General features: G+C 42.0%; 3 protein-coding genes across 4 annotated transcripts in view; all 3 read right to left on the bottom strand.

Annotated features, from left to right (window-relative positions):
* Positions 1–822: 822 nt before the first annotated feature.
* On the bottom strand, positions 823–3027 carry LOC123189650 (ubiquitin-like-conjugating enzyme ATG10). 2 transcript variants are annotated; one of them, XM_044602113.1, is made up of 7 exons: positions 2466–3027; positions 2309–2362; positions 2155–2211; positions 1505–1604; positions 1323–1420; positions 974–1197; positions 823–854 (listed from the first exon to the last, which is right to left on the bottom strand). In XM_044602113.1, exons 1-6 carry the CDS (start codon positions 2616–2618, stop codon positions 1012–1014), a joined length of 648 nt encoding a protein of 215 aa, XP_044458048.1. In that variant the 5' UTR covers positions 2619–3027; the 3' UTR covers positions 823–854; positions 974–1011. The 2 variants fall into 2 exon arrangements, with proteins under 2 accessions (XP_044458048.1, XP_044458047.1); XM_044602112.1 differs by having other exon boundaries at positions 823–1197; positions 2466–3026.
* Positions 3028–3376: 349 nt separating this feature from the next.
* On the bottom strand, positions 3377–6954 carry LOC123189649 (6,7-dimethyl-8-ribityllumazine synthase, chloroplastic). Its single transcript, XM_044602111.1, has 8 exons — positions 6711–6954; positions 6507–6631; positions 6100–6195; positions 5391–5486; positions 4767–4845; positions 4297–4343; positions 3764–3823; positions 3377–3680 (listed from the first exon to the last, which is right to left on the bottom strand). Exons 1-8 carry the CDS (start codon positions 6829–6831, stop codon positions 3642–3644), a joined length of 663 nt encoding a protein of 220 aa, XP_044458046.1. The 5' UTR covers positions 6832–6954; the 3' UTR covers positions 3377–3641.
* A 1646-nt stretch (positions 6955–8600) lies between these two features.
* LOC123189647 (la protein 1) overlaps positions 8601–12860 on the bottom strand; it is a 4725-nt gene continuing 465 nt past the window's right edge. The window contains exons 2-10 of the mRNA XM_044602108.1: positions 12726–12804; positions 12474–12626; positions 11964–12106; positions 11546–11694; positions 11153–11245; positions 10730–11060; positions 9676–9823; positions 9255–9339; positions 8601–8933 (exon numbers count right to left, since the gene is read on the bottom strand). Coding sequence (XP_044458043.1) covers positions 8813–8933; positions 9255–9339; positions 9676–9823; positions 10730–11060; positions 11153–11245; positions 11546–11694; positions 11964–12106; positions 12474–12626; positions 12726–12804 — 1302 coding nt within the window. The 3' untranslated portion in view covers positions 8601–8812. The remainder of the gene's footprint in view (positions 8934–9254; positions 9340–9675; positions 9824–10729; positions 11061–11152; positions 11246–11545; positions 11695–11963; positions 12107–12473; positions 12627–12725; positions 12805–12860) is intronic.

Genomic DNA, 12860 nt, shown 5'->3' with positions numbered 1-12860 from the left:
GCTTCCGCGAGGGGCACGGTTGTGCTTTCGCGAGAGTCACGGCCGTGCCTCTCAGAAAGGGAAAAAAATATGCGTTTTCTGTTTTTTTTTCTTTCGCGAGAGTCACGGTTTTGCTTCCGCGAGAGGCACGGTTGTGCTTTCGTGAGAGTCACGGCCGTGCCTCTCGTAAACGGAAAAAAACACGTTTTCTGTTTTTTTTTTTCCTTCCACGAGAGTCACGGTTTTGCTTTCACGAGAGGCACGGACGTGCCTCTTTCGGAAAGGAAAAAAACCGTGCTCCGGTTTCGGTTTTTTCACTCGGTTTTTTCGTCCGGTTTTTTTCGTAAAAAGAAAAAGTTCGTCAAAACCTATCAACATGAGATCTAGTTTTGAAGATCTCGACGCGAGGAATCCAATAGTGAAAACGGTTCGAGATTTGGATACACGGTTTAAAAGATAAAATATTTTGAATAAACGAATCTATGAAAAAAGGGAAAACTATCAGGTTGCGACAAGTGAGTGTTCTTTGCAACGAGTACTTCTTAATTAGTGATTTCGCAGTAAAGAACCTCAATATGGCGCAACAATTGAGAGTTCTTGTTTCAACTTTCAGAGTTGTTGTTTCAACTATGTTCCTATTTTTTTCACTTCAAATTTCATAACTGGGCCGGGCATTGACCGACTGGTAACTTCCATCAGCAGCCCATCATATTATCATTTTCACTAAATTCTGATGATATTCAGCTTGCATGATTCTTTCAAGCAAGTAGCTTTAAACAAATCTGGGAAACGAAAGGATGTAAGAATAATAATCAATTACATGCCCAAGGATAGATCATCATGTTGAACCTGCAACTATGCCGCAGTACGTGCAACTGCATGCATATGCAATAAAATTAGTTATTACTACACTGCAAAATGGTCAAATTACCAAGAGAAATGTTTGAACATATACACAGCAAAATAAGAGGTGGACACTTCCCATTTCACTCACCCAAATAGTACTGTACTACATACTGGAGAAGAGTGAACCTATGAACTGCAATAAAGCTTAAGCGGGATTTTCAATCCTACTGCCTGACCGGCCACAGATAACCATGCTGGCAAGTATTGCAGAGATCGATCCTTATCTCCCAGTTTATGAAGAAGCAACTTCATCCAGTCACTGGTTCCACATGGATGCAGGGTGAACCATGGCCTACTTAGGTGGGGATGCTCCTGTAGGAGTGCAAGAACCGCTCATTCATTTTTAGTGAGTCTAAGCTTTCAACTAATTAGTAAACAAGAAAGCATGTATGTGTATTACATATCATTATCAAGAATCGGTTACAAACAGTCCATACCTCTCGAGTAATAAATGTCCACTTTGATTTGTTTAACAACTGAAGTGAGTGAGGAGGAAGATCCTTTTTTATCTCATCTAAAGTTAGTAGCTGCCCACCTAAGGACAAGTTGCAGATGTTGGCTATCAAAAAGGAGAATAGAGGAAGTAAATATCCACAGTAATGTTCTGAAATGTGCATACCAGCCTGAAGGCCTTGAAAGTATAGCACCGGAACCTTGTAAGAAAAGCTGTAGACAATATGGAAATCATAAAGATGAACATTATCCCTAGAGCTCTGAACCTGCAAAGAGAAAGAAATCATGGCTGGCGCATATTAAAATTAGGAACTCAAGATTTTTGCTTTTATAAGAAATTGAAAGTTTATCGCGAAAGAAGGATCGCAGTTATCTCCGCCCTTGCCGAAAAAACTGAGAAATAGTACCGGTAGCTTTTTTTTAGGGATACTAGTACTAGTAGCTAGTATATGATGCGAGGCCAAGGTGATCCTTTCTATTCCATGCTTTACCACCCCAAAATCACAGGCACAAATGAAAGAACTAAATTTGGAACACGGCATCATGCATCACTATCGGTTGCTCCAAGATATTTACATTTCTCTTTCATGTGTGCTCATAATAGATTTGCGATGCAAGTCACTGAGTCTCTGGGGCATGATCAATTCAAATTGCGGACGTCCACAGAGTATTTGGTGAAACTGTTATATTGTTTATACAGGATAAATATATAGTCTGAAAATATGAAACGGCTCGGGTGCAGAGCAATGTAATATAGCAACATGCTGGCAACAGAAACATATGATAGTGGAGAAGTAATACCCACTGAAAACTTACCAAGGTATCATGCTCTGCACCATCATCAGGGACAGGGTCGTCACTGCTCTCCTCAACCTGTTCCAGAAGGAAACATTCAGTAAACAAATTACTAAAACGCCAACTTCATATTGCAGTACTATCAGATAGCCAAAGAAAGAAACAGCCCGCCCACCTGGCCTCCTGCACGAATTCGGTACACTCCTTCAAGAGCTACGAACCCCTCTGTCTGCAGAAAACAAGCCAGTCCATGGGCATAAACCTAAGTGACAGAAAACATAACAGCAGAGATAACACAGAGATGAGGTGGTCAAGTCTGTCGAGCATCTGACCTCAGATGGCACCCCCATCTTGCAGCAAGGCCTCCACTCCCAGTCGGGAAGAGCGTCGACGTCGATCCCCCTCCACTTGGTGACCAGGGCCTTGGCTGAGGCGTTGAACTCGTCGAGAGACAGAGTCCCGTCGCACACGGAGGAGCCCCCCATTGCGAAGACGAGCGCGGCAAGCAACGACCAACGAGGCAGTCAAGTATCCCCCCCTGGCTCTATTTGGAAACGGAGATGCTGCGGGATCGATCGGGATTTCGTCGGCGATCCGGAGTCCCGCGGGCTGCGGTGTTGTGCTCGGAGACGACCTAGTCCTTCTCGAATTGGACTGGTGGTGGGCTGCTGGCGGTCTGCGCGGCGGGCGGGGACGGAGAGCGCGGGGCTGTTGCTGGATAGGAGGCGCGCGCGGCTGGGGCCGCGGCGTCGCCGAGGTGGGAGGTGCGTCAGCGATGGCTCGTCGGCGACGTGGCTCCGACTCCGGCGGAAGAGTAAAGATGTGTACTGTTGCACGTTTCTAAAAGAAACCCTGATAAACTGGATACCCGGCGCACGGAGTCCCGGGGAGAGAGGTGGAGGTTTACGAAACGGCCCTTCAAGAACCTCGTATTACATTCTTTGTTTCCAAGGTTCATCTGATCTGCCGTGCCGGCCCATGCAGCAAGCTCCCCGGCTCCGCTGCAATGCCACTGCAACCGCACCTACGACGTGTAACATGCGATGTGCTGTACCGCCGCCCACGGTGGACGATGGACATGGACGGAGTGGAGGTCGCTACCGGGGAGGAAGAGGAACCACCGAACCGGACCTGTCTGTGCAGCACAGGCGCCCCGCTAGGGCAATAACCATGAACATACATGTCGCAGCCTTTTCTCAGTTCTACAACACACACTGCCCATACACCCATCACGAAACGAAAATAGGGCACAAGTGAAAAAGTTTATTCATGCTTCTAGAAAAATGTTTATTCATGCTCTAGACTTGCAAGTTTCTTGCGGGCAAAGGCGAACAGGCAATCAGAGTTCATATATAGAGACCAAAATAATTTGGAAACGACACATCAAACACTAGCCTGCAGCAATAAAAAAGAAATTTTGAAACAAATGTGGGGGAAAAAAAGAACTCCGACAGCCGCGAACAGGGGAGAAAATCTTGCTGGCTCGCCGACCATAGCATCCGGTGCCATCAGGCTAAGTGATGCCGAAACAGTGAGGCCATCTCGATCTACAGCAGGAGATGAGAGTTCGTCAGATGGACCATGAAAATATACGGGTTTGATTCACTTCCCAAGCAAATGGTGTACTTACAGCAGTTATGGCGGTCTCAGCACCTTTGTTTCCAGCCTTGCCACCAGCACGGTTTAGCGCCTGCAGCATGGATGTGCGTGATTTAGCATTTATTTTCACACAAGATTGGTTAGGCAAGGACCGAAGCAGACAGAAGCAAAACGATCACATCATGCGCACGGCAATTGCGCCATAAAGAATGTAGGACAATTACTTTACAGGACGCATATCAACAGGATTGCTTCGCTTATCAGCATGTGCAAGCGGAGAGAGGCATCTTCAATTTGAGTTGACATATTGCTTAGGAACATGAACAACAACATCCAAGTTACCTCCTCCAGAAATGCTATTCTTCTGATGGTAGTATCATTCATGGTACAGTAAAACTAGCTAACTAAAGTAAATGGGTGAAACAGTTACCAGACAGGATGCAGTCTTATGCTTTTATGGAACATTTCAGAAGATATGTATGTTATTGAAATTGATTTGCAGATTAGAGGCGACACAACCCACTATTATGCTGTTGCAAACTAGCTAACAGAATCATGAATTACCTGGTCCATGTCATCACAGGTCAGAACACCAAATACGCAGGGGACGCCTGTGGTAACATTAGAGAAGCAATTAGCCAGATTCTGAACTTTAAGTAGCTGCAAATTGTAATCACCAGACAGAGAAAACAACACAGGGTAAATTCGTCGGATGTCACAATTTCGAACCCAATAATCTTTACTCACACTGGTCATTGGGTACATAATTCTCTAAGTTATACGAGACATGCATGGATATCTGTAGCTGTTTTAGCTTTGTATGTTCATTGAGCATCAATAATTATCAAAAAGTTTCCCATCTGGTTATACCTATCAACAACTGGAAAATTAAATGTGAACCCATGTCCATATGCACCCTTAGTGACCTTACTAACAAGAAATACAACAACTGGAACATACATGGACTCACAGAATAAGTTCTCTACAACCCAACTGGATTGATAAAAGGAGTCTAAGAGATAAAAGCAACATACCAGCAGACAATCCAGCATTGAGTACACCAGAAGCAGCAGAGTTTGCAACAGCATCATAGTGGGTTGTGTCACCTCTAATCTGCAAATCAATTTCAAAAAAGACCTTCAAAATCAAAAGAGCATCAACACGATAACTATGGGTTTGCGAAGCATAGGTTTTAGCTGGTATTACTATGACAACTACACGACCAGCACGATTAATAGAGGGAAATACTTAGCAAACTTGATATAAGCTAGCCTTACACTGCTTAAAAGACAGGCAAGTTGCAGAATCATGGTTAAGTGATGTTAAAAGACAATAAGATATATGTGAAAGTCCTTACACTGCTTAAAAGATAACTTCCCACAAGTTACATAATCATGGTTAAGATATGTTAAAAGACAATAAGATATATGTGAAGGCCTCCTAAAGACAGTTATACATGTAAATAGAACATGTCAGCAGCATATAGCTTATCCAGATTTTTATTGTGATTTTCTGATTTCTAAATTACAGATAATGCGATAGCCTCTACCTCATAGACAGCGGAAGAATAAGAAAAGGGCATAAAGGGGCATAAAAGTATGCTGTTCTCATCAACTTTTGAGATTTAATCATCTGACAAAGATACAAAAAAGACTTACCACAGCCCCAATGCACAAAATTGCATCATACTTTCCAGACTTCCCAAGCTTCTGTGCTGCAACAGGAATTTCAAAGCTGCCAGGAACACTAACTACCTAAAAAAGATGTTGAAAATCAGAGTGATGCATGGAAAAATGGTTGCATAACTTAGTTAGGACTTAGTTGTTTTAAACAGTGTGCAGATGAAGCATCATGTACTATGCATATCGGTGTAGATTTATTTATATATGAGATTTCTAAGAAAGGCTTTAGATGGAAACATCCCATTTAAAGATGTATATCATGACAAATATATTGTTAGAGTGATAAAATCGTTATATTAGTGATCCTACACCATTAAACAACCACCGTGTAAAAAGTTCATCAAAGGTGAAGATCAAAGCAGTTAATAAACACGTATACATAAATTATATATGTTGTCGAAGGAACAGGAACAACACATTAACCCTGCGAAGTGGTTAAGTCATCCAACAAGAGTGTGCGCATGCTGAATTGGTGATTCATGGGCAGTAGTTCATGAAACAAGTGTTTTGGTATTTACATGGCAAGAAACTGGTGAGCAGACAGGAGAATTCGTTTGTGCTAGGGAAAACATCACCTCTTTAACAGCCGAACACAGGATGGGTTGTTAATGAGGTTCAAGATATGTTTGCATTTCAACATGGCCAAAAGTAACTTCGATTTAAACAAGTGGATAAAAATACGCACAGTGACATTTTCTGCTTTGATAGAGTATCGCTCGAATGCCTCTAGAGCCCCCTGCAGAAGCAAGTTGGTCACTATCTCATTGAACCGTGCCACAACCTGCAGGTCGATTAAAGAGCCAGAGTTAGACAATGGAAAGGTAAATGGTGTTGAAAAACAGGAAAGCAGTGGTTCTATTTGCCAAGTATTTCCCTCTATCAATCATGCTCGTAGTGTTGTTGTTTCCAGTGATTCTTTTTATTTCTAGTTATAAGTTTTGTTCATGGGCAAGATTCTATTAACCTTAGTTCAGTACAAGTTTTATCTCCGGTGGTTCTATTTCTGGTTATAAGCCATTAACCACCTATCTCTTATTCAAGTAAAGTCGCTCACTGGCCAAGAGGTACACAGAGGAGCAATCAATCACTCACCACGGCGAACCTGAGCCCCTCGGTGTTGGTCAGCGACCCCATCAGCCGCTGGTGCCCCGCGGCGGCTGCGGCCACGACGGGGAGCCGGGAAGCCCGAGCATCCGCGACCAGCGCGGCCGGACGAGCTGCACGAATCAAACGGCAGAAATCAGAAGCAGCAGGCCGCCGAAAGAGCAGCGGTCGAGATGGTGAACAGGAGCGTACCGGAGTTGGGAGACGGGAACGAGACGGCGCCGGCTCTGGGAGCGCGCAGGGGCGCGTTCGATAGCCGCGCGAAGGAGGTGGCCCTCGCGGCCGAGGACGATGTTGCCGGTGAGGCCGCCATATCCGCTTAGCCGCCGGTGGTCGAGGAAGATCTGTCTGCGGCTGCTACTCGAGTGCGGTCGTGGGGATGTCAAAGATGTGTTGCCTTTTCACCTGTGCAGAACTGCAGTCCAGGTTAGGTGCGTTTCAGAGTGGCATTTTGGTCAAAACGATGTGCTTTTGGTTGAATTTCACTCCAAACCAAAAATACGAAGTCAAAATTTGGAAGTTTGAGAAACGAGATTACCAAATTTTAGATTAAGAAAAAATTCTGGAATCGTAAGGCAAATGAAAAATTGTATGATCCGACGGCTGAATACTAAATGAATTTTATATTTATATATTTTCAGAAGTGCAAGAACAAAAGAGTCCTTGGCCTCTGTCAAATCGGTGGTAATATTACTGTCATCGTTATCTTGGATTAGCCAGTTGGTTAGGTTCATTGTGGTGAAATCTTCCTTTGCCTTTGTCTAAGAAAATCGAGAATCTTAGTGCAAATAAAATGAAATTCTGACATTCAAATACTAAATGGTAATGCTATCTGGCTGACCTTCCCTTGGAAGGGGATGGCAAACAAACGTTGTTTGTTGGCAGTTTTAGTTGCGACACATGATCAAACGATAGCAATTTCTGGTCGTTTTTGCTCAAAAAAATTCTTCCCAAAAGTTGCCATGTTGTTCTGAAGATACTGTTAACCCTCATACAAACTGCCAGCAAAACATTCGCAAATGTCACCCCGTCCCAGCGAACGTTCGTCAGATAAGATGGTCCATATATTAAAAGAAAATACATTAGATTCGATCAACTGATAACTCTCCACACAACGACCTCTATGGTAATCGGGTCTGAGTTTGATCAGACAGCCCGTAGCAGCTTTCGACGGAAGCACAACAAAAGCCTTGTTGCAAAGGTTGGCACACCTCAACAAAAGAAAAAAGTTTGACAAGGAGTGCAATAAGGCTTCTTTTGCAAAGTGTCTGAGGTCAAGAGAAGCCTTGTTGCAAAATGCTGACACGCATCAGTGTGAGCAAGGTTGGACGGTCGTGTTGCACTCCATCTAACGCCTGAGGAAGCGTATGATCTTATTAGTTAAATTAGTTTATACTCCCTTCGTTCCAAAATAGATGACTCAATTTTGTATTAATTTTGTACTAACTTTATACTAAAGTTAACAGAGGGAGTATTTTCGGAAGTGCAAGAACATGAAATCTTCTATCAATCAACGGTAATATGACCATCACATAGGTGAAACCTATCCATCTGGATTTAGGTTCTAAAAACTTAACACAACTGCTAGCATGTTCCTGTTCATTCAGTGGCACGGCAGCAACTATAGATCGGCTTGGGCATGGCTGAAAAATGCTTCGGATTGGTTATATTTACTCCCTGCGTTTCATAATGCAGTGCATATAGCTTTTTTGAAAAAGTCAAATCTCAAACTTTGACTAAGCTTTTGAAGAAAAATGTTTACATCTAGAATGTCAAGTATATATCTTTAGAGTAGTTTCATATTTGTATATTGGATAGTTATTCCTATATAAACTTAGGTTCAAGGTTTGCAATGTTTGACTTCTCAAAAAATCGATGCACTACATTATGAAACAGAGAGAGCATCATTTTTGGAAGAATTATTTTCATACGCTCATAAAAGATTCGCTAAAGACTGCATACGCAAAATTCGCAAAAAATGTGACTACAAGCACAACAATCCATCACGAAATTCCAGCAGCAAACACACGGATAAAATCACAGGGTCGCCGTGGAAGGCCCTGCGACTGGTTGAGCCCAAACTTTAGCCGCATATAAAGTTTTCCTTCTCTTCATCAATTGTCAACATGGCTCATCACACCCGTCATTCAGACTTTAAAAGGCACAGGTTAAATTTAAACCAGACACAGGAAGGCCACCTCCAAAGCTGTGGAGGCAGCAGCAGGCAGGCACCCAGAGACATATTTTCTTTTCCTCACTAGGGCTAGAAGATGGTATAAGCCGATCCAGGCTATCTAAGGAGACGAATCGAGCTTTTGGACTTTGTTAGCCCTTTCATGGTTGTCAGAGTGGCGACCACCCCGCTTCCCACCACCGTGGTGCCTTCCGCCGCCACCTCTGTTGTTCTTCCAGTCCCTGGGAGGTCCACAGCAAGAGAACAACAGTGTTATCTCCTGAACAGGTTAAGCAAAAAAGAAACACGGCATACGGTTTGCCCTACCACTAAAATGTTTTCAATCTGGACCAAAGAATTCCGTACGCGTAGGCTTATAGAGATTAAAATTTTGGTGGTGGACAACATTATTCTAGACACAACTATGGTTCCTTTCTTGCACAGCATTAGGTTTTCTTCTTGATGAAATTTCAATAGCTACGATCCATTTTATACCCAGTTTATCCTACAACGAGAGAAAAATTAAACAGCATCAACTATCAAATGTAAAAACATTATAGTACCTTCCTCCCCTGTTGCTTCTATTATTGTTATTGAATCTCCCTTGGCCGCCCTTTATTCCACTCCAATAATCTTTCTCAGCTTGTCCTGCATTGGAATAGTAGGTTCATCAAATAGAGGTTAATCATAACCTTCAAATCTGATAAATTATACTGACATTTCAATACCCAGTTTAACTGATAGTTTTACAGGAAAGAACGGAGCACAACGATGAAAATTATTTCAGGCGTAAAGCTTTACTATCCAAAACTCACGTTTGGATGAAAAACAATTACTACATGTAACATCAATTACATTCATATTGTCACACACATAAACTACAGAACCAACAGGTACTATAATTAGGAATCTACTTGCATCGTGATTTTAAGTTACTTCATTCAATAAGACCCCCCAAAAATTGAGAGAAGCTGAAGTATTTACCAGACACAGGTTCCAAAGTGACAAGGTGCCCCTTCATAACCAAACCACCTTCATCCGCAAGAGCTGCAAATGCACGGGCCTTTTCCGCAGCCGTCGATTCCTCAAACCTAAGGTATCCTGAAATATCCCCCTTACTGAAGTCCACGTACTTCAAAAAGGGAAGAAAATCAAGAGAAATATTAAAGTTTGGTATTAACAAATGTCATGTGATAGAGAATTGTGTTTAATCGAAGATGTTACAGAAAATACAAAGCGAAGATATATAATTTCAGAATTCATGCGTAATAGCCTTCTTCAGGGATGCATATAACATCCTCGAAAAGATTAATAGATCGTCTTTTGTATTCCCTAAATATGGTTAGACATTATTCTTGGTATTGTCCAGTTAACCAGATAGGTGTGCAACATCTAGTGAAAATGAATTAAACTTCTCAAATACATTTTCAAACCTAAGAAACATTTCTGCAACAGTGACCTAAATAGAATCAAACCACAGCATTATTGGCAGCGAACAATTAGAAGAACTGGCTGTGTATAACAATATCTTGTGATTTACAGAAGTACATGATTCTACAACTTCACAAGAAATAAAAACCAGCTCAGTGCATGTTTGGTAGTGGTTCCGCAATATCTGGTAAACCATAGATGGAACTGTAAATGAAATTTGCATGTTCCAGACATGTTACGCATTGAATTGCTAAGATAATCCAAAGGTGGAGGTGCATGTGAGTTGAACATCATGAGTGACATTTTTCTGTGCAGTAACCTAATTCTGTGCTTGTTCCAGCAAGCTTGGGAGTTAAAATTTTCTTTACTACAAAACCTAAGGTGGAGATACAAGTGAATCAAATATTATGGCAATTTAAATTAAAACTTCTGATTTCTCTGCTTATAATTTTAGTAAGCTTAAGAGTATAAATCTGCAATAACTTCACAGAAAAACAGGGTATCTTACAGGTCATATACTCACCTAGTAAAAGTATGTAAACAAAGATTGCTAGTCATGGTATGAGAACAAACTGTAAAGAAAAAGGACCGCCAGAAATCAAATTACCCGCACTGTGCCAAATTTGGCAAAATATTCTTTGAAGTCCTCCCTTGAAACTGGTTCCTTGTCATTTTCTGAAAGGCTTTTATCATCCTTTTTAACAGATTGTGCATCCGACCCCTTCAACTCCTCAGCATCAGCTGACTTCTCTTCCTTGGCATCAGTGTTCTCAGGGGCCTTCTCTTCAGAAGCTTTCCCCGATTCCTCCGAAGAGTCGGAAGCCCCTTCCTTCTTGGCATCATCGCTATTATCAACTTTGTCCCCACCATTTTGTTCTGTGTCACCATCAGCTAGAATTCTCTTCAGCTTGAAAGACAGAATCAGACCTTTTGGGTATCTATATAACCAAATATTGATGATTCACAGGGTCAAGTCAAACTCTAGAAACTAAAAATAATATGTTACATATTGTTAGTACAGAAAGTTTACCCTTCGTCATGACCGTTCTTATTAGCGTGTGTATTAGGGTGCGACTTCTCATAAGCTTCTTTCTTAGCCTCCATTTCAGCATCAAATTCCTTCCTGTAGTATGCCAACATTGGATAACACGTTATTGATACATAGTTACAAATAAAGTCAGCAATGTGAAAACTATAGACACTGCATTCATGATTCTAAATGTAAGAGGAAATGACGTAGCTATCAATCATCATGACAAACAGTACAAAATCTTGCATCTAAGTATCTACCAACATCAATTGATAAAGAAAGAGCATGCAAACAAATATATTTGGAATAAGGTCAAAGAATGAGAACATAAATTCTGTCACTGGTAAAATGGTAAGCATGAGAAAAAAGAGCTTGAATCAGTAGTTAGCATACTTTGTTTTTATTTCCAGATCCGCTCCAGCAAAACTAAGTTTGTTATTCATGATATTGTTCGCTTCATCTTCTTCCGAAAATTCGACCAAAGCTGTGCCGCAGAACTGCCTCTTGTCAGAAACATGTTTTGGTAGCCTTACGCTGTTAACCTGTGATGCCAAAGTTCAGAAACAACATAGCACCATCAGCATTTCTGTTACACGATTCATGTATTTATAGTGATGCTGCGTCAACTTGCAAGTTTGCCAAATTAGCATACCAATTGAATATCACATGCATAGTGCATCTAACTGGACATTTCCAGTTCAAAGTAACTGATAAATGTGTTACTGAAAGTTGAAGCAACACGCAATGTGTAATCTAGCGGTTCTAGCCTATCCTGTCAAGTCTGGTACTTGAAGTTATACAGATAACATACCTTGCCATACTGAGCAAAGAAAGATTGAACATCTTCCAGCTTTACGTTGTGAGGAAGTGGTGACACAGCAATTGACCTTGAGTCAATTTGCACTATAATCTCATCTGGCTTCAACAACTTGTTTGCTCTCCCAACTCTCTTCCCTGTATAAACAAAAATTGATATCAGTTAAGGAACCATATAACTCGCATATATCTGTAAGAGAAACTGAAGCAAGACATGTTCATTTTGGCCTAATTTGCACCATGCACCAACCATCCACTTTAACAGGTGAATTAGCTAACCATAATGAAGATTTGATCAAATATAAGAATAAATCATCTACAGTACTTAACTATGAACTACAGAGTTCACCATGTCAGTCACTACATGAAACTGGAAAAGGGAATATTATCCTTCCACTCAGAAGTTATGCTTCTTCAGCATTGAAACAGGAACCCCACTCCAGATCACTATAGATTCGCATATCATGTAAAGGGACTGACAGGCTGTCGGAAATAACTTCCTTACCGTCCTCGGAGACACGGAGGGCTGCAGAACACCGCAGCACCTTGGCGACCGCAAGCACTGTCGTCTCTGGCACGCCGTCCTCCTTCACGGTGGCATCTAGGCCAAGGTGCGACCTCATCTTCGCGAAGGAGCAGATGAGAGCCAAGCTCGCCACTGCTCGATCCGAATCCCCCAAAAAAAGAGCACCAAAATTAGCACCCGCACCACAAAAAGCAAAGCAGCATGATCATGAAGACAGTGAAGAACTCGTACATCCATCCTCGCTCTCCTCGACGGTCTTCCGCAGGAAACCGTCGCGGGGGAGGTTGCTGTCGCTGAAGTAGAACTCCACCTGCGGCTCAAAACAGAGGCGGGGAGAATAAGCAACCACGACCCAGAAATTTCAGG

The sequence above is a fragment of the Triticum aestivum genome, chromosome 2A (genome assembly GCF_018294505.1).
Source record: "Triticum aestivum cultivar Chinese Spring chromosome 2A, IWGSC CS RefSeq v2.1, whole genome shotgun sequence".
NCBI lineage: Eukaryota > Viridiplantae > Streptophyta > Magnoliopsida > Poales > Poaceae > Triticum > Triticum aestivum.
This window is presented reverse-complemented; position numbering and strand designations above follow the sequence as displayed.